The sequence below is a fragment of the Mesoplodon bidens genome, assembly GCF_964165515.1.
Source record: "Mesoplodon bidens genome assembly, chromosome: 1".
Taxonomy (NCBI): Eukaryota; Metazoa; Chordata; class Mammalia; order Artiodactyla; family Ziphiidae; genus Mesoplodon; species Mesoplodon bidens.
Window position 1 is genome coordinate 111002130 of NC_138176.1, and position 20600 is coordinate 111022729.

General features: G+C 44.9%; 1 protein-coding gene across 1 annotated transcript in view; it reads right to left on the bottom strand.

The window, feature by feature from the left end:
• SIPA1L2 (signal induced proliferation associated 1 like 2) overlaps positions 1-20600 on the bottom strand; it is a 231910-nt gene that overhangs the window by 86596 nt on the left and 124714 nt on the right. The window contains exons 3-5 of the mRNA XM_081230788.1: positions 11581-11714; positions 9684-9872; positions 1613-1787 (exon numbers count right to left, since the gene is read on the bottom strand). Of these exons, the coding sequence (XP_081086914.1) occupies positions 1613-1787; positions 9684-9872; positions 11581-11714 (498 nt within the window). The remainder of the gene's footprint in view (positions 1-1612; positions 1788-9683; positions 9873-11580; positions 11715-20600) is intronic.

Below are 20600 nucleotides of genomic sequence, written 5' to 3' on the forward strand. Positions count from 1 at the left end.
TGCATCTCATAGAAGGTCTTGCTCATAAAAATAAAAGACTCGCTGATTATTAGAATCAACACATCAAAATCTTGTTCTGATGTTATCATTTCCTTGCACTAAAGTACTTAGCACTACCTCTGTAATGTATTAAAGACATCTCTTAAGTCATCAAAACTCAAAGCTGATGTCAATTCTATACATAGGAAAATATCTGCATTACCTCTGGTGTAGTTTTATAGAATGTACAGCTCAGAAGCTCTTAAAATGCTTCCCCAATCCACCCCACAGCAGAGGCACGGCAGGCATGCATAGCAATGAGTCCACGTTGGCAGTGGTTCTCCTGGAAGGACGTCCCTAAGGGTGGCACGCCAGCACCTCTAGGGGGTACGTGGCAGTCTGTGGGTAAGGGGAGTTTGCACAGGAAACAGAGGAGAAAATCAGAAAAGGTCTCACTGATCCTTCTTAAAAGATGTGGATATTTGCAATGGCTGTCACAAATTATTTTCTAACCTTAACATTTCTGAGGCATGAGCTATACACATTCAACCTATAGTCAAACTCCAACCTTGGCGTGTGTGGAGGACACACAGGGCCCGCATGTGAGCCAACACCGTGTCCAGGTCTTGCAATCTATCCTCTAAGTGTGACTTTCAAAAACAGATCAAAACACCAGAACTGATGATAGGCCACGCGCAGTAAGAGCAGCACCATAGGCGATCTAAGCAAGTATCTCTGATGGTCCCAAGGTGAGCGGGCCGGGGCCGCAGGGGCTCAAGCGGCCTCCATGCCAACCCTGGCTCGGCCACACGTTGACCCTCCCCCAGAGAAAAGTTCCCACCGGCCCTTCCTCTAGGGCTAGATGCCCTCCCAGATCCTCCAAGTTCAGAATCTATCTGCTCATCCTTCATTAAAAGAGCAAGCGCTTAATTGCTTGACAGTAAGCAGAATTTCCCCAGACACACAAAATTACTCTGCCTGGTATTTTTAGGTGTGCTGAGAACAACTAAATAACAACACAAATACGAAGGGGAAATGCTCAGAATTTATGAGGACCATAAGGAACATGGTTACCTAAATGAAGAGACAAGACAAATTCACACATCATAGGAGGGCACCCACAGGTGCCCCACTCGAGGGGATTTGACTAAGGTTCTTGGAAAGCAGGATGCGTCAGCTTTTTCATCACTGCTTCAGCTCCCCAGGTAACATCGTGAAAACGGAAACGAGCAAGATAAGGCCGAGAGCACGGCCTGAGTGGATGTGGTGATGTTTAGACTTTCAGAAATGAATGCAGGGCTCATCCTTGCTGCGGTGGGACAGGGTGTAACGGACAGGTGAGGTGAAAAGAAAGAAGAACATATTCAAAGATTATTCACCAAACACCGGGAATCTCTGCTCTGTTACATAGGAACAAGAATTGACCTCTTTGAGCTTATGTGAGACCCAGAGCTCTTGAGAAATGTGTCCCCTCTGCTCATCTGAGGAAATCTCAACTCCATCCCAAATAAGCCAGCTCGGCCGCTGCAGGGGGTCAAGAAGGGGAGGGCTCGGGATCCTAGCTTAGATGTCTGGGGTGTGCCTACCTTTGGAGCATTAAATCTGTGCACACACAAGCAAGTCTGAAGCTTACTTTTATTGTCCAGCTGAGCCCGGTATTTACTAAATCCTTTCAGCCGCACCCTCTGGCCCAGCAGATCGAGGAATTCTTCAAAAGCTGGTCCGGCCGTCTCGTTGTTGTACATTTCCTCCTCGGTGCTCTGGCCGGCTCTGCAATACAGGATCCCGATCTTGTGCTGAAAGCTCAGCTGAAATGGGGCAGAAAGGGAATTACTCGGCAAAGAGTATCAGACAACGACACCTGAAACTAACCAACATTGTAAATCAACTATATTCCAATATAAAATAAAAATCAAATTAAAAAATAAAATGAAAACAGAAAGTATCAGACGAGCTAACTTCCAGTAAAATTAAAATGATAGGAGCTGAGAATTCTGTTCTCAGGAAAGCATGTCAGGACAATTCCCATAAGCCAAGAAGCAAAAGAATAAGCAGCTGTCATTGTACACAATACTCCAAACACATAACAAACCCAGAAACCCGAAAATAACAGCTGGAGAAACGTCAGACACCCTAAGAAATATAATGAATGGCCTTGCCCATGTGGGAGCTGCCAGGTTTCCAAAATGGAGAGCCAGGTTCAAGCATTTATTTAAAAATACAACTGTGGAAATATTTAATCTCATACCCTCTATACAGTCATGAGCATTATCTTCCAAGTTACAAAGAAAAAATGGCTGCACACTTTAAAAAGTTTTCCCTCTCTGGTTCCTAATGCTTTTCTGTTGTCGTTATTTGAACATTCATGGAAATGTGAAAGACTGTAATTAAAAAAAAAATCAAATTCAGGTCTGGTAAGGAAATTGTGATATATGTATAGTGATAGAATAATGTTTTGTTTCCATAAAAGTAACTCTGACTCAACAATTACAGTCATTTCTACATTTTTGACTGTCTTGAAAACATCTGCTAAATATACAATAGGCCATAAAGAATTTTAATAGCAATTGAAGATCTCCTGCTGTAGCTCTATCTCCCTGTCTATTCCCTATCATGCTGGAAGCTACCACACTGCTTTCTCCCAAGGCCAGGGAGAAACTGAATCCACCTTTACAGCTTTCTCATTTTCCCTAAAGAGGGACTACTTGTCACTCAGGAAATCAGGGCACTTCATCTTACTAGCAGCAATCTGAGCCTCCAAAGGCTGACGGATTATCAGCCCTCTCTGATTCCCTAAAGGCATCCATCCGTAACACTGTTCACTTTTATTATCAAGCTGTAAAACAGAGCCTTTAATCAAAACTCACAGCTGACGAGATCAGTAAAATAAGGTAAAATGGTAGTCATTTCCCTTGAGTGGCAAAGTGATAACAGCAGTCTCATCTGGGTGACCAATGACAATGTACAATCCAAGAAAGGAAGGGATCCGCCTGCTTGGGGCATCTCAGCAGAGATGTTAGGGGAAGCTCAGAGCTGGGCGGGCAGCCGACCGCCAGTACATTCTACACACGCTCCACCTTCTGAGTGCTACGGGGGAGGGCAGGAACCAAACGAGACATCAATCACCTGTTCGTAATGGGACCGGATAAGCTACCTACAGGGATGGCTCCCATGGTGAGGGGTTTGGGGGGCGGGTGGAGAGCGCACAGGCCCCAATCACACAGTGAAGACAGGGATCCAGGCCCTGAATGTGGGGCTATGAGATGCTGGGCATAAGCTATTAGTGTTATGAGTTGTGTTGTACTAGTCCTTTAGCAGCATCAAGACAGAAAAAAACATTTCTATGTGCCCAGGGATTGAGGAATAAATGTTTCTGATCAACTCAACTATCCAAACAAATGAGACACCACATTTACTGCAAACAGACCATCATCCTCCAAAAACAAGAGGTATCATACAAATGTCTCATCTTATTTCACTAATTATTTCAGAACACTAATTGTTCTGAGTGACCCAGAAGACACTCCAGGATCTTAAAGTACTTTAGGAAACACTTGGGATTGGCAATTGTCACCACAGATGTGGATCGCCTTGGTGACTGTCAGAACTGGATAAATCCTCTAACGGGACCTCTACGAGACTGCTGTACCTCCTTGACACCAGGATGGTTGGACCTCCCTTCTGCTGTTAGAAGCGGATTTCTGCTCTCCCCACTTGTCCGGCCCTGGCCTCACGGAGAGTCCCCCCGAGATCCTGTGGAGTGATTAGCAGGCACAGGTACCCAGGGCCCCATGGCCCCCCGCCCACGCATCCTCCGCACCCAGCAGGGGCGGCCGTACCGCCACCCGCATCCTGGGAGCTCACTGTCTCAGGGCTGCCGCCCTGTCTGTCCCCCTGCCTGCCGCCCCCCTAGAGCCCTGCCACCTCTACTGGTGCCACCTCTCCTGGTGCCACCTCACGTCGCACCCCTGCCACACCTGCAGCTTGTCCCATGCAGCCCCGCCATCCCCAGCAGGAAACCCTTCCTCTGCCTCTTTGTGGAGCAGGCCCGGAGCAAAGCTGTCTGGGGCCCCAGGGGTGGGGCCACGGCGGCCCCATGCGGGTGGAACAGAGCCCTCCCCGGACCAGCACAGTTTCTCTCTGATTCCTGACTCGTGCGGACTTGACGCTCCCTGTGGACTCAGGCAAAGGACAAATACCTGGAGGACTGAACCCCCCGGAGCTTCCTTGCTGAGCGCGGTGCCATCCACTCACACCCCTTTCCTTCCAGCCATCACAGACCAGCCTGTGTCTACATCCCAACCGGGAACAGGACTTGCTTTCTACCCAAACAGCCCTGGGCCCATGGGAATCAGGGGATGAGGCTAAATGAGACTTCAAAGTCCCCAGGTGTCTTGCCCCAGATCCTAGAGCTCTGCTCCAGTGACTGAGAATAAACCACTGTGGCCTGTTTACTACAAGGCCCGTGATCCCACTACAACAGTAAGAGGATGAGACATGGTGTGAAGGAAGAGACCTCTCTCACTCGATTCTCTTACAAACCTCATGAAATCCATGGAAATGCAACACCAAGGCTGACCCCCTCGTGGTTCATCAGAAAGCTGGCACACCTCTTCAGCCTGATCGCGGTACCAAGGGGAGGACGGACTCCAGGTCCCCATGAACTCAAACCCCCAGTTCTCTCGGAACAAGGCTTTGTTTCTAAGCCCTCTACACCTCAGGCTGAGTCGAACCACGCCCCCGTCCCACTGACCTTCCTTTAACTGTTCTGATGCGAATCACAGCCAGTCCCACTGTCCTGGGGTGAACGAGGCTGGCACTTGGGCGTCACCACGGTCAAAAACTAAAAACACCCACTTGCCACAACTCTATATTGCTCCCGTGCCCAGAGCTGGACACACAGACCTTGCACGGACAGGCAGACGAGCCCTTGCCTCCTGGGACTGGATAAGAACTGACTGCTCTCTTCCCAAGGCCAGAAGCCCCGTCATTATTGACAAGAAAGTTTAAATATAAAGGAAGGTGACAAAAAACAGAGCCTCAGAATGGACTTAAAAATAAATTCAGGTGTGCAGGAAAGTCCTCCCAACTCAACCACCTGCTCTAAGCGTGTAGTCTCATGGATTTAGACCCGCTTGACTTCGTGTCAAGTAAACCTGGTATGTGAGTGAATATACATCTGGGTGAGGAGACGAGCAGAAGAGGTGATTGGCTTGTGAACAAATTAATCCAAAGATGCCCTAATATTCTAAGTTAGTGAGCTGTCATAATTTATCTGAATTAATTTTTTTAGAAGTCAACCTAGTGGGTAAAGATAAATTAGGAGTTTGGGATTAACAGATACACACTACTATATATAAAATAAACACAGGGAACTATATTCAATATACTGTAATAACCTAAATAGAAAAGAATCTGAAAAGGAATACATATATATGTATAACATATAACATATACATTATATATATGTATAACATATATATGTATAATACATATATATGTTATACATATATATGAATCACTTTACTGTACACCTGAAACTGACACATTGTAGATCAACTACACTTCAATTTAAAAAAAAAAGTCAACCTATATAATCTTAGGAATTCACCTGTTATACAAACTAGGATAGTCTTTTTAAAAAGGAAAAATGGTATCTTAGAGGTTGGGAGGTGAATTTATGTAGATAAAAGTAGCAAAATTTTCAATTTTCAAAGTCCTGATTGATAATTACTTCCCTTATGATTCTCCATGGCATGGAGTCTTCCTGCTCAAAACATCTTACCAAATGTAAAGAACGGAATGAATGACCTGATACCCACTATATCTCCCACTGATAAAACATGTCTTGCACAGAGCAGATAAACACAGTGACTGTCAAACCAGGAATGGATTCCAAACTCCAAGAAAGCAGAAAATGACAATATATTCTTTAAAGTATTTTTTCAAGATTAAAACCCCTTAAGACCAGTAACATAAAACTGGCCCATCCCCCCCCCCGGGAAGATTTTCCATCAGGAAAGTAGATAAAGACAGTACTACCCAGAAGAGACTCACAACACCCCCAACAGGTTAGGGCAACTTTTAAGGATCCTTTAGAAACCAGGATGTTAGAAAAGCTGTCTAATATCTTTCAGAGATGAACATAAATAGTAGCTCTTGCTGACGTAATATGGAAATTAGATACCACTAAGAGTTGTGGGATGCTAAAATGTCATATTGTACACCATTATGAAAGTATACCAGAGTCAAATAAATATAATATCAAAAGAAAAAACACATGAATACAGCTAGAGCTCTAAATGCACTGGTGTGCTTAAAACAAGCACCCAGTTCTCAAAATTAATTCATTGACATCAGATTGTAAACAGGTGTTCATTCAAAGTACCTGAAGGCTTAGTTTAAGAAAAATTCCCTGGCAGAGCCATTTTTATAACCTTCAATGCTTCCCACCGGCATAGCTCCTGGACCTAGTCTGCCGGACAGACATCCCAAGAAGTGCCTGCTTCATTCTGTGAGGAGCCAGTCACCTGTGGCTGCTGTAACGTCTCTCAGGGCTTGGGCGTCAGGATCCAGGCTGGGGAACACCGGGCCACCTGTGGACTCCTCCACAGCAGCCTGAGGGACCAAGCACCTCATCTGCCAGGCATCTGTTACCCAGCAGGTAAGGGACATGTAATCAAGGGAGAAGCAACACACACCAGAAACATAAAGGGATGAAGACCACGGGGGTCGGCACCTCTCTTCCAGACTCTTCCATGACACGGAAGTGAATGTGTAACAGAGCAGGACCCTATGGGGCCTTCCCAAGACAGGCCCCTCCCCCATATCATCTGCTGTAGCTCCTCTCTGAAGCACCCAGATAATAGACCAGATAAGAGTATCTGACGCCTATGTCCTGAGTTGTTTTTCAGATGCTAAAACCACCTCCAAATGGAAGAAATTACTTGATGATCATGAGTACGTAGCCCTCAGACCTTCTGGTGCCTAAGGACTGACCACCATCAGTCAATCAGAGAACTGTGCACGAGCTGATCACAGACCCTGGGGTTCCCCTCCCTCACCTGGCCTTTAAAATTGCTCTGCTGATCAAAACTACAATGTGGTATCACCTCACACGGGTCAGAATGGCCATCATCAAAAAATCTACAAACAATAAATGCTGGAGAGGGTGTGGAGAAAAGGGAACCCTCCTGCACTGTTGGTGGGAATGTAAATTGATGCAGCCACTATGGAGAACAGTATGGAGGTTCCTTAAAAAACTAAGAATTACCATATGACCCAGCAATCCCACTACTGGGCATATACCCAGAGAAAACCATAATTCAAAAAGAGTCATGTACCACAGTGTTCACTGCACCTCTATTTACAATAGCCAGGACATGGAAGCAACCTAAGTGTCCATCGACAGACGAATGGATAAAGAAGATGTGGCACATATATACAATGGAATATTACTTAGCCATAAAAAAAAACGAAACTGAGTTACTTGTAGTGAGGTGGATGGACCCAGAGTCCGTCACAGAGAGTGAAGTAAGTCAGAAAGAGAAAAACAAATACTGTATGCTAACACATATATATGGAATCTAGAAAAAAATGGTTCTGAAGAACCTAGGGGCAGGACAGGAATAAAGACGCAGATGTAGAGAATGGACTTGAGGACACGGTGAGGGGGAAGGGTAAGCTGGGATGAAGTGAGAGAGTGGCATGGACATATATACGCTACCAAATGTAAAATAGATAGCTAGTGGGAAGCAGCCGCATAGCACAGGGAGATCAGCTCAGTGCTTTGTGTCCACCTAGAGGGGTGGGATAGGGAGGGTGGGAGGGAGACGCAAGAGGGAGGGGATATGGGGATATATGTGTATGTATAGCTGATTCACTTTGTTATACAGCAGAAACTAACACACCATTGTAAAGCAATTATACTCCAATAAAGATGTTAAAAAAGAAAAAAAAATGCTCTGCTGAAAACCTTCGGGGAGTTTGGGGTTTTTGAGCACAAGCCACCCATTCTCCCTGTACTGGTGATTTTACAATAAATGCTGCACTTTCCTTCACCCAAACCCTGTGTCAGGAGATTGACTTTACTGCGCCTATGTGCAGGTGAGTGGACCAAGGTTTGGTTTGGTGACAAATGCTGTCCTTCCCACCAAGCCCTCCTGAACTCTGAGTCCCTGGACCAGCAGCGACACACCCACTCTGTCCCTCCATGACAACAGGATTTCCTCAACTGCCTCATGACCATTCTAAAAGCACTTTACCAGTGATAACCAGGATGAACTCTTCTGTGGGATTTTAGAAGTCAATTGCTCAGGGTTCAAGTTTTGGTTTGGTTTAGTTGTTGTTTTTAATATATCAGCCTTCATTCTTGAGAAAGACAGACTGCAGGATTATCCACTCTGAATGTCACAGTGCCTGCTTCCTCTGGCTGAGAATGCAGTGTTAACTTGCTAGTGCAATTACAACTTCATCTCTTAGAATTTCAGCCATCTGAGTATCAAATACTCCACCAATATGCCACAGGGAGTGTGTTACTGGGTCCACCAAGAAATCCCGCATACTCCCTCCAAAACATGAGAAAGAATTGTCCTTCGAAAATTCTGGAAAGACATCACAATTGTCTTTTTCTTTCTGCAAAGCATGTATTTAAAAACAAATCCACTCATTTAAAATAAATTGCATACCCTTGGGCACTGACAGCTCAGTTTCGCCTCCAAATTATCTTGCATCTGAAGTTAAAAGGCTTCTTTCCATCTTCTGGGCCACCACCTAAACCCTGTCCATCATTAATTCTCTCCCGGATGCTATTAATGATCACATACTTGAGCTCCAGGTCATCATCAGGCTCTACCTTCACCAGCCTGTCCAGTTCCCTTCTACCAGAATAATCATCCTAAATTATGGCTACGAGCATGTCACATCCTCCCAGCAAACCTTCAATGTTCCCTACCACCTCCTGGATCCAGTGCTAACTCCTTAGCCCAGCATTCACTCCAGCCTCAACATATTTTGTAATTGTTGTTTTAACTCCTAACCTCCCTGCGTGTGCCCTTCTCTTGTAAAGAAACTGGCCATAGTTTCTAAAAGAGCCAACTGCTCGTATCTCCCTGTTGGAATTCTACTCAAGTCTAAAGGCCCAGTTACAACACCACCTCCTTCAGATGTTACTTTCTCTTTTCCCAGAGCACACACTGCATTTCTATGTCTCCATGACCTATGACCACACTAACGGCCGTGGTGTTCTTCGTCTTAATGGCCCAAAGGGTAGGGACCAAGTCAGCTTCAAGCCTCCTGATACGTGCTGTTCACTGCCATCTGTTAGCATGACACTTTACACATAGCAGACAAGAATAAATGTTAGTTCAGGGAAAGGCCCAACGTGAGTTCTTTACACCCTGGGAAAATACACCAGCAGTCTCTAATAATCATGAATCAGATCTGCTCCTGTTGGCTGGGACATACCGAAACCCTGGTAAAATCAATGCAAGTCACAACTCAGCAGGAGGTGCATTGCACTTATTATTAAAGGCATCATGTCACTTAACTAGTATAGAGGCATATTCGGGAAAAACTGGAGAGAAAGTGCCTTAAGGCATTAAAAATAAATGATCTCCAAAGGCAGATGGATGGGAAAACTCCAAAACATTCAGAAACATGGACACAAAGTCCCGCACACTTACAATCTCCCACGTGATACACACCCCTTGCTCATCAAGCTTGAGCAGCTGCTCCGAAACCTTGGGTGAGCTCGAGGCCTGCCTCAGGCACTGGATGCTCAGCTCTGGAATGACGTATTCCAGGACTTCCTTGAGAGGGAGTCCCCGTGCAGTCCCATGCCTGGCGGTAGAGGGTATGGCATCTTCCAAAATCGCTCCTCTCAGGGTTGTCAGCTGCAGGGGCAAAATACAACATTCCGCTTAACACTTATTCCTGGTTACCTCTTTAAAGCATAACTTTTTAGTTGCCTTAAAAAAAGAGGAAGAAAGCTAAGGCTCTTTTCGGAGTGGGGCAAAAGAGACTAAACGTTCTCGATCTGAAGCAGCACATTCAACACTCAACAGTCAGTCTTTAAACAACTGAAGGACTCCTGGGTCAGGAAGGAGCCAGGTGGGGCTGATATAACCAGACGTGCGTGAAACACGAGGAGGAGTGAGACAAAGCCCCGCTGGGGGACGTTAAGTCACTCCCACCGCGATCTGAACCGACACGAGAGGGATGCCGAGGACGAGCCGGGGGTCCTAGGGCCGGGCTAGCCACAACGACCTCCTCCATCCTTCTGTTTTCTTTTTCCCACTTTTCTCTACATCATCTTCTTTTCTTCCACTTTTCCTATTTAACTTTCCATCACTGGCAATTCCCGAGGCTGAGTGGGGTGACCCTGTGACCCCCCGTGGGCAGGTGACCCAGGGCTGGGAAGACCACCACCGGACTCTGCCTCCTGATCTGTGGTATGTCCTCAAACATGTGGTGAAAGCCTGGAGCCACTATTCTAACACATGTCATCTAAGCCCAGGTCAAATACGTGGAGAGAGGAGGCCCAGCACGGCCAGCCGAGAGGCCCTGGTTCTAATCCCACCCCTCCGACAAAGCAGCCGTAGTGACGGTGGTAACAACGGCGTCTAGCATTTGCACAGTGCTCCGGGGCATCGCTGTGCAACAGGACTTTCTGCAGTGATGAGACCGCCCTCCATCTGCACTGGCTGATACGGGAGCCACCAGCCCCGAGTGGCTGCTGAGCACCTGACCTGTGACAGGTGTGACCACAGAACCACATTTTTTATTTTATTCAATTACCTTAAATTTAAATAGTCACACGTGGTTAGTGGCTACTGAACGGGACGCTGCAGGTCCATAACTTACAATATGTCACCTCCAGAGAGGGCTTCCTTTCCTCTTTACGGCACAGAGCCCAGTTCACGGGAGCACCGATGCACAGGCAGTGGGCACCAAAGTGCCAGGCTTGGGCAGGGCCGGCAAGGGGCTCTTTGTACTCTGATCCAGAAGGAATCACATTCCGGACTGTGTGGCCGACACATTCCCATCTAATTACAATGGTCAAGAGGATAAAACCTGAAGTGCAGGCCAGATCTAGTTCTTCATATAAATCAACATCCCCGCCTACATGGCTCCACGCATCGGCCATATGGTGTATAACAGTCGTACTTTTCACTCAAAGCAAGACCAGCGGGGAAGTAGCCTGGGTGCTGGCGGGACGAAGTGCTGGGCCACGGAGCTGCTGGACCTACAGACACGCTAAGCCAACACCCACCCCACGGGCGGCCTCCGGGTTTTCTGCATTCGATGCTGAAGTCGTCCTTCAATTCTGACATGAATCATAGAGTTCAAGTTTGCCCTCTGCTTCAGGCCCGAAAACCTTGCATTTTGATCATTTTATCCTTTCTGTCATGTTAGGTGGCAGTCAAATCACTGCCACTTAACATCCATCATGGGTCTTCACATTTTCTACTTTGAACAAAACAGTATAAGCCCTTTTGGTCACCTGAACTGCTGGGATCAGCACTGACAATGAAAGCAACACCTTAACCAAGCAGCGGCCCCAAGGCCCAGCCCAGGACAGACCCCATGAGCGTCCAGTACCTCGCTCGTCCTGAAAGCCACCCGGTAGTTGAACTGGGACCCTTCTTTCTCCTTGGGGTCTTCCACCTTCTCCCTCCGGATGCTGACGGCCACAGGGCCGAGGTTCTCATCGATTCCAAAGTAGTTCTGGTGCTCTGCAATGGAAGAGAGCAGTGGCATGAGAAGAAGGGAACCAAGAACAGGGTGGGTATCTTTCAGCGTGTGTATCTAATCCTTGAAGACGTACCAGTGGCTCTGGTGCAGGATTCCCCCAGATGTGATCCATTTATTTGCCTCCAAATCAGATGCACTTTTTTTTTTTTTTTTTTGCGGTACGCGGGCCTCTCACTGTTGTGGCCTCTTCCATTGTGGAGCACAGGCTCCGGACACGCAGGCTCAGCGGCCATGGCTCATAGGCCCAGCCGCTCCACGGCATGTGGGATCCTCCCGGACTGGGGCACGAACCTGTGTCCCCTGCATCGGCAGGCGGTCTCTCAACCACTGCGCCACCAGGGAAGCCCCAGATGCACTTTTAACCTGTCATTTTCTACTACTTCGTCCTCCCATTCTGCTTCTCACTAGTTCATAAGCCACGCAGGAGCCCCAAAGTTGAGTTTGGCATCACTGGAAAGAGTTTTGCCATCTTAGAAACTGTTAAAAAAGGAACCTGGCAACTTGAAGAACTGAGACTGAACAGTTTTCCTCCAGCTGGGAAGGTCACCTCCTCTGACTGATTAAAGGCAGCGGAGGTGAGCTAAGCAGCCACTCAGACAAGTCGGATTCATCTCGGAGAACAGGGGGGTGGCAAAGACCACCCTGTCACGAGGATGTCATGAAAGCACCTAAGAGTCTAAAGCAAAATGGATCAGCCGACCAAAAAATGGATAAAAGGCCATTAAGCTGCTGAGTCCAAATTATATCTCCTAAAATACTACAACTTAGTTTACTATGTTATCAGCTAATCATTTCTTTCACATAAAGTCAGGGTCCCATAGAGATCTAAATGCATACAATCTCACTAGAGGAATGCACTCTGGGGCCCTCCTGTCCACCTAGCACAGGGACCCCCAAGGACATTCTTCCTAAGAGATGGTCATTAGCTCTTATTTATACACTCAACAATTGTGCGCCAGGCACTGTCTCAGGAGTGGGGTAATAATCCAGAAAAACTCCCCACTCACGAAGCATGTATTCTAGTCTGAGTGCTGCCAGTGACAGCAAGCTCACTGCTTTGTGAGAATCCCTTCTGGACACGTGAGTGAGCACTGCTAAAAGAAGTAAAAATGCTTCACTGCAACCAGACTTTTTAAGTGTTGTCTTCTGTAAGGACCCAAACTTAACACTCAGATGTGGTCCAACCCATACAAAACAGAGGGTGCAATCACCCAAATGTTTATTCATGCTGCTCCTGGACTTTAGCAACCCTTCACACCAGTAATCCGTGCAGAGCAAGTGGTCCATGCAAAGTCCCAGGTGTTATTCACTTATTTCCTATTGAACTGCTGCCTGGACCGTTCTCCAAGATGTACACTTATAAAATTGATTTTTTTCACCCCACATGCAAAACTGCTTCTATCCCTTTCCAATCCCTTAGCGGTTCTGGCCAATCTTTCTGACTTACAGTTTTCAGTTAAAAAGAAACGTACTATATCAAACGTTTGTAAGCTTGAAAAAAGCCCTAGGTGTTCCAAAGGCTTTGGGTTATGCTAACATTTTCTGTCACAGTAATTTCTGAAGGAATAGAGAATGTTATTCACAAAGTAGAAAACAGGTGAAGTTCAACAAAGAAAAACGGCACTTGTATCGCTCAAGGAAAATATTACCTAAAGCTGCTAATGAATACTGGCTACATCTTAAAAGGCAGATCATTTACGTTTTACTTCTTGCAACCAAATGAGATAAATACTGACATAATTTCCCTTTTAAGCCAGGCAGGGCCAGAAGAGCAAGTCGACTATTTTAGGGACTAAAAGGTGAATTACTGACTTAGTCCTAGACTTATACAATAGGGAACGAGCCTTTGTTTTTCATGGATAACTTGGGTAACAGTCTGGTTAATTATTACAAACCTGTAGGGCTCCAGTGAAATTAAACATACATTGAAAAAAAAGAGTTATTTACCCTGAGGAATTATTTATCATCAGCTTGATACATTAAGAACCCACTTCAAGAAGTTACTGGAGGAAGTGAGAGAGTAACACTGACACACATACACTACCAAATGTAAAACAGATAGCTAGTGGGAAGCAGCCGCATAGCACAGGGAGATCAGCTCGGTGCTCTGTGACCACCTAGAGGGGTGGGATAGGGAGGGTGGGAGGGAGGCTCAAGAGGGAGCAGATATGGGGACATATGTATGCATATGGCTGATTCACTTTGGTGTACAACAGAAACTAACACAGTATTGTAAAGCAATTATACTCCAATAAAGATGTTAAAAAGAAAAAAAAAGTGACTGGCAAAAATGCTCAAATCGGTTCCTTGTTTAGGCATCTGATGAAACCCGTGACATTAATCAAAAGAGTTTCAAATTATTTTAGGGAGAAAGAGTGAACAAACAAACAAAACCCCTTTTCAGGATAAAACTGAGAGCCCAGATTAAGTGCATCTTAATGCACTTAAGTGGTGTATATATGTCCAATTATTAATTCTAATACATGACAACTAAAAATCCTGAAGTGTGTGTGTGCTGCTCTCACACTCAGTAGGTGCTCTAGGGACAGATGACAGAGCAGTGACGGCAGGGGCTGTCTACAGGGGTGCACGGGGGAGTTTTCCGGGGTGATGGAGCTATCCCACATCTTGATTGTGGTAGTGGTTACATAACACACTCATTTGTCAAAACTCTGAGAACTGTACACCTTTTAAAAGGGGTGAGTTTCACGGTATGTGAAGTATATTTATTTAAAACTGGGGAGGAAACAGAAGGTCAGTGAGAGGAAGAGCTGGTAGTCCTCGGAAGTGGATGGGTCTCTGGCACAGATACAAGTCATGACCATTTCACTCACCCCAGCAGTTTCACCCCACTGCCTCCAGGGAGGAGAATTACTATTCCTCAAGTAATCACCCTCTCTCTTCCCATTTTCTCAACTACTAGTGGTCCTCAACCACCGCTCACTTCCTTCCACACTACCGCTCTGCTCAGGACTCCACGGCGTCTGCTGGCAAAGCCAGCACCCACCTTCCAGTCTCTGCCTTAGCAGTCCGCCATGTTTGCACCACTGGCCACCCACATTGGGCTGGGACCCTCTATTTCCTAGACCGCTGGGACGACCCCATTCAGAATGAGGCAGCTCCCAGCTCTTTGCTTCTGGGTTTCTTCTGTCGCTCATCCCCGGTGTCTTCTCAGCCGGGCTGTCCTCTCTGATTCTGCCTCTGTCTTCATGCTTACATGTTTGAAAGCCTATCCTTCTGTCTCCCCTTCCGTCCATCAAACCATCTTTTCCTTTAAAGTCCTCAATGCTATCATCCAATCTCTGTCTAGGCTCTTCTCTCATAAATCTCCTCATTCACACGCCTTTGCCCCCTCTGCCTGTCACCTCTCCCACTTTTCTTTGCTTGACGTTCTTGTTCATCGTTCCAGACTCAATGCAAACATCATGTCCAGCGGGAATATTCACTGCCTCTCCAGACTAGGCTAAGTCCTTCAAAAAATTTTTTTAAAGTATAGTTGATTTACAGTATATTAGTTTCAGGTATACAGCATAGTGGTTCAGTATTTTTACAGATTTCACTACATTAAAAGTTATTACAAGATAATGGCTATAATTTCCTGTGCTCTACAATATATGCTTGTTGCTTATCTATTTCATACAAAATAATTTATATCTCTTAATCCCCTACTCTGACCCTCCCTGCTTTCCTCTCCCCACTGGTTACCAGTAGTTTGTTTTCTATGGCAGTGAGTCTGTTTTTTTTTTTTTTATTTTTTAGATTCCACATATATCATACAGTATTTGTCTTTTGCTGTCTGACCCATTTCATTAAGCATAACATTCTCTAGGTACAAACACATTGCTGCAAATGGCAGAATTTCATTCATTTTTATGGCTGAGGAATATTCCATTATATGTATGTACCAATTCTTTATCCATTCATCTGTTGATGGACACTTGGGTTGCTTCCATGTCTTGGCTACTGTAAATAGTGCTGTTATGAACATTGGGGTGTGGATATCTTTTCTAATTAGTGTTTTTGTTTTTTCTGGATATACAGCCAGGAGTGGAATTGCTGGATGATATGGTGGTTCTATTTTTTGTTTTTTGTTTTTGTTTTAAGGAACCTCCATACTGTTCTCCATAGTAGCTGCAACAATTTACATTCCCACCAACAGTGTATGAGGGTTCCTTTTTGTCCACATCCTCACCAACGTGTGTCATTTGTGGATTTTTAGGTGATGGCCATCCTGACTGGTGTGAGGTGATCTATCATTGTTGTTTTGATTTCTATTTCTCTAATAATTAGTGATGTTGAGCATTTTTTTCATGTGCTGGTTAGCCATCTGTATATCTTCTTTGGAAAAATGTCTATTCAGGTCTTCTGCCCATTTTTTAATTGGGTTGTTTGGTTTGTGATATTGAGTTGGATAAGGTGTTTATATGTCTTCATTATTAACCCCTCATCAGTCATATCATTTGCAGATATTTTATCCCATTCGGTAGAACGTCTTTTTGTTTCGTCGATGGTTTCCTTTGCTGTGCAAAAGCTTTTAAGTTTAATTACGTTCCTCTTGATTATATTTGCTTTTATTTCTTTTGCCTCAGGAGACAGATCCAAAAAAATATTTCTATGGATTACATCAAAGAGTGTTCTGCCTATGTTCTCTTCAATGAATTTTATGGTCTACAGGATTTAGGTCTTTAATCCATTTTGACATTATTTTTGCATATAGTGTGAGGAAATGTTCTAATCTCACTCTTTTACATGTAGCTGTCCAGTTTTCCAAGCACCACTTATTGAAGAGACTGTCTTTTCTCCACTGTATATTGCCTCCTTTGTCATAAATTAATTGACCATAAATGTGCAGGTTTACTTCTCAGCTCTTTATTCTGTTCCACTGATCTATATGTCTGTTTTCATGTCAGTACCATGCTGTTTTGATTACTGTAGCTTTGTAGCACAGTCTGAAGTCTGAGAGGGTGATACCTCCAGGTTTGTTCTTTATTCTCAAGATTGTTTTGATAATTTTGTTTTTTTGTGGATCCACAGGAATTTTAAGATTATTTGTTCTAGTTCTATGAAAAACATCATGGGTATTCTGATAAGGACTGCATTTGATCTGTAGATTGCTTTGGGTAGTATGACCATTTTAACAATATTCTTCCAATCCAAGAGCACCGGATATCTTTCCATTTCTTTGTATCATCTTCAATTTCCTTCATCAGTGTTTTATAATTTTCAGAGTATAGGTCTTTCACCTCCCGTTTATTCCTAAATGTTTTATTCTTTTAGATGCAATTTTAAACGGGATTGTTATTTTTTAGTCTCTCTTTATGGTAGTTCATTATTAGTCTATGAAAAAGCAACTGATTTCTGTATATTAATCTTGTATCCTGAAACTTTGCTGATTTCATTTATTAATCCTAAGATGTTTTGGTGGGTGTGGGGTGGCCACGACTGGGGAGAAGACTCAGCTACAGGACACATAGGAGACCCAGTCCTGGGGCAGAGCCTGCATGGGGTGGTGGCGGCCACTGTGGGCGTTTACTCAAAAGCAGTATCTCAGGGGCTTCCCTGGTGGCGCAGTGGTTGGGAGTCCGCCTGCCGATGCAGGGGACACGGGTTCGTGCCCCGGTCTGGGCAGATCCCACATGCTGTGGAGCGGCTGGGCCCGTGAGCCATGGCCGCTGAGCCTGTGCGTCCGGAGCCTGTGCTCCACAATGGGAGAGGCCACAACAGTGAGAGGCCTGTGTACCACAAAAAAAAAAAAAAGCAGTATCTCAGAAGCATCCCAGATCTCTGGAGATGGCTGCTCCGCCACAGCTCACCCCACCAGCCCTTCTTCAAAGGTACCTGCTCTGTGGTGTGGGCTGGCTACCTTCTGATGGCCTGTCCCCGCCGCACACCGCCCTCCAACGCTGGCTGGGGGTGGCGCCCTCTAATCTGCAGAACCATCCTGTTCCTCTACCAGCTTTGGCATTTCTTTGGCTTCTTCCTAGTTTTCTGCTCCTTTGTGGCTTTATGCCCTTTTTGTATTCCTTCATTATTATTTTCTTGTGGTGTTTGAAAGGGGGAGAGATAACACGTGTGTTGAAATTGCCACGTATAACTAGCAGTCCTAAACTCATTTACTCCTAAATATCTATAATTCGAATGAGCCTGATAATGGGTTTCTGAATCTGAGCTTTCCTACTTACTACCTCCTTAACCTTGGGTTAGTTACATAACCTTTCTTAACCTCAGCATCCCCACCTCACCCACCCCTAAAATATATATAATACATTTATCATCATTAACCTGAGACAGACGTTATAGTTGAAGGCAGGCATATTAATGACAACGACAACAAAAAAAACTCAACAAAAGACAAAAAGGGAGTGAACATCAAATAAACAGCATTATGGGGCATTTTGATTTTAAGCCCAACAGTCTGATAGTTCAAGAGTCATACTAAAGGAGATTCATACTTTTCATCTCAAAAGCTGATCTGTAATCAGAGGTTACATAGCATTCAGGGTAGTCTTTTAAACAAAGTAGTGGCATACATAATATTTTACTGAATAATTTCTACCAGTAACTAATTTCTTTTTAAATGAGGGGAACCCAAAATATGTATATTACCCTATCCACCAAAGATGGCAGGCAAATTAGTGAGAAAAACAATTTTTTCCTTAGTGTCTACCTCTCCAAGCCATGACCCGCACTTGTTTTTGATTTTCCTCTCTCTCACACAGACACACACTTTTTGAATGCAAGTAGAGAAGACATTTCTGCTACGTACAAACCATCACACATTTGGACTTGCCAGTTCTAAGGCCCCGTAGCTATCTTCTAAGGGATCTCTCCATGCTTTCAGTCTCACCAAGAAATACAGCAGGTTACCTGGACGTGTTTCTAAAGAAACCACAATCTTAGGCTGCACACTGTCACATTCTGTCTAGCTTTCATACGGGGCATTCTGCACACGGTGGAGATTAGAGCAGGGAAGGTGCTCCCTATGGCCTCCAGGAGGGAGCCAAGGGGACCCTCTCAAATGACACCTGGTCCCCTTCAGGACAGCTCAGCCTGTTCATCTGCATCACAAGAGCCTTCCCCTCTGTGGGCACAGGACAATGAGCCCCTCACCCACTTGAGCCCATCATTATCCCAAGCCCTTGATTTCCATAAAGTTGCTTCAAGGGGGAATCAAATAAAATCCTTCCTTGGCAGAATGGAAGCTGTGAAAAGACTGGAAAAGCTGAATGAAAATCTACATATTGTGCAAATACAACAGGGCCAGATTAAAAAAAAAAAAATGGTTAACAAGATTTCAGCGTAGGAAATGAGATTCAGTTTATCTCTGTGGTGCACTTTGGCTGCTCAGTAAAGAAAAGAAAAAATTCTAACTCAGAGGAGTTTTTTTAAAATAAAAAGGGGTACGTTGAGCCTTAGCCCAAAGGCTGCTTCCAGGTACTGTCGTATCTTGGAAGGGAGAGGTATTGGGTCCATCACTCATGGAATGAACAGGTGAGGATCACAACTCTACACACCTCCCGAGGCCAGTATGTAAAAGAGAAGCCCCGTGGCTCTACCTCACGTGGTTTCTCGGAGGTATCACAACCAAATGGGCCACGGCACAATCAACAAGCCCACAAGAGCCACTAGCAGCTGTGGACTATGCCCCATCGCCCTGCATTGGTTAGTACTCACAGCAGAAGCTTTCCTTTAACGGTTCTTTGTTCTTTCAATAGCCAGTTGATCATTTAATGGTCAGCTCACTGCCTATCTGGGTTAAACCCATGGCTGCAGGTGGCTGCTGTCTAAGCTCCTACCTATGATGTATCTTTTGTCACTTTCTCCTCCAAACAACTGTTAAATCACCTCCCCCATTCCAGGAGTTATAAAGACGTGAACAGGGAATGATGAATACATAAATGGACGAATGAAGAAAACAACAGGACATGCTTTTGCAGATAATAACATTAAGAGTCATTAGAGAAGCTCAAGGAATCTCAAACTCCCTGCTAATGTTTCATGGATTAAATTACCTAATTTGATGGGGAAAATGATGCATTTTTGCTATGTGAATTCTCCTTTGACCAAAATTTAACCAAAGCATTAGCTGAGCTTGAAAAATCTGAGGTATTGCAGTGAAAATAACAATATTAAACATACCTTATGTAAATTAACTCATTCATCTCCCTACCTATGAGCAGGTATCCTCATTTTACAGATGGTAATACTGAAGCTGAGAAGTGAATGATGTGCTCAAGGTCACAAGCCCCTGTGACATAGTCAGGATGCAAACCTTGGCAGTCTGGCTTTAGAGCTCTCTCATGTAAAGCAACTCAAGGGTGATGAGGTTACCATGAAGATTTAAATTATAAAAATCAACTCTGCACAGTAAAATGAACACAACTTAAAGATGAGACAACAAATCTGTCCTGAACATAAGGATGGTATCTTGGAAGATGCAATTTTAAGAAAACCTTGAATAAAAAGTGCTAGTCTGGGGACTTCCCTGTTGGCGCCGTGGTTAAGAATCTGCCTGCCAATGCAGGGGACACGGGTTTGAGCCCTGGTCCGGGAAGATCCCACATGCTGCAGAGCAACTAAGTCCATGCACCACAACTACTGAAACTGCTGTGCTCCAAAGCCCACGAGCCACAACTACTGAGCCCACGTGCCACAACCACTGAAGCCCGCGCACCTAGAGCCCGTGCTCTGCAACAAGAGAAGCCACCCCAATGAGAAGCCGACGCACGAGGAGTGGCCCCTGCTTACCGCAACTAGAGAAAGCCCATGCACAGCAACAAAGACCCAACACAGCCAAAAACAAAAATGAATGAATGAATGAATGAATGAATTTATTTTTAAAAAGTGCAAGTCTGGAGGAGTAAGGA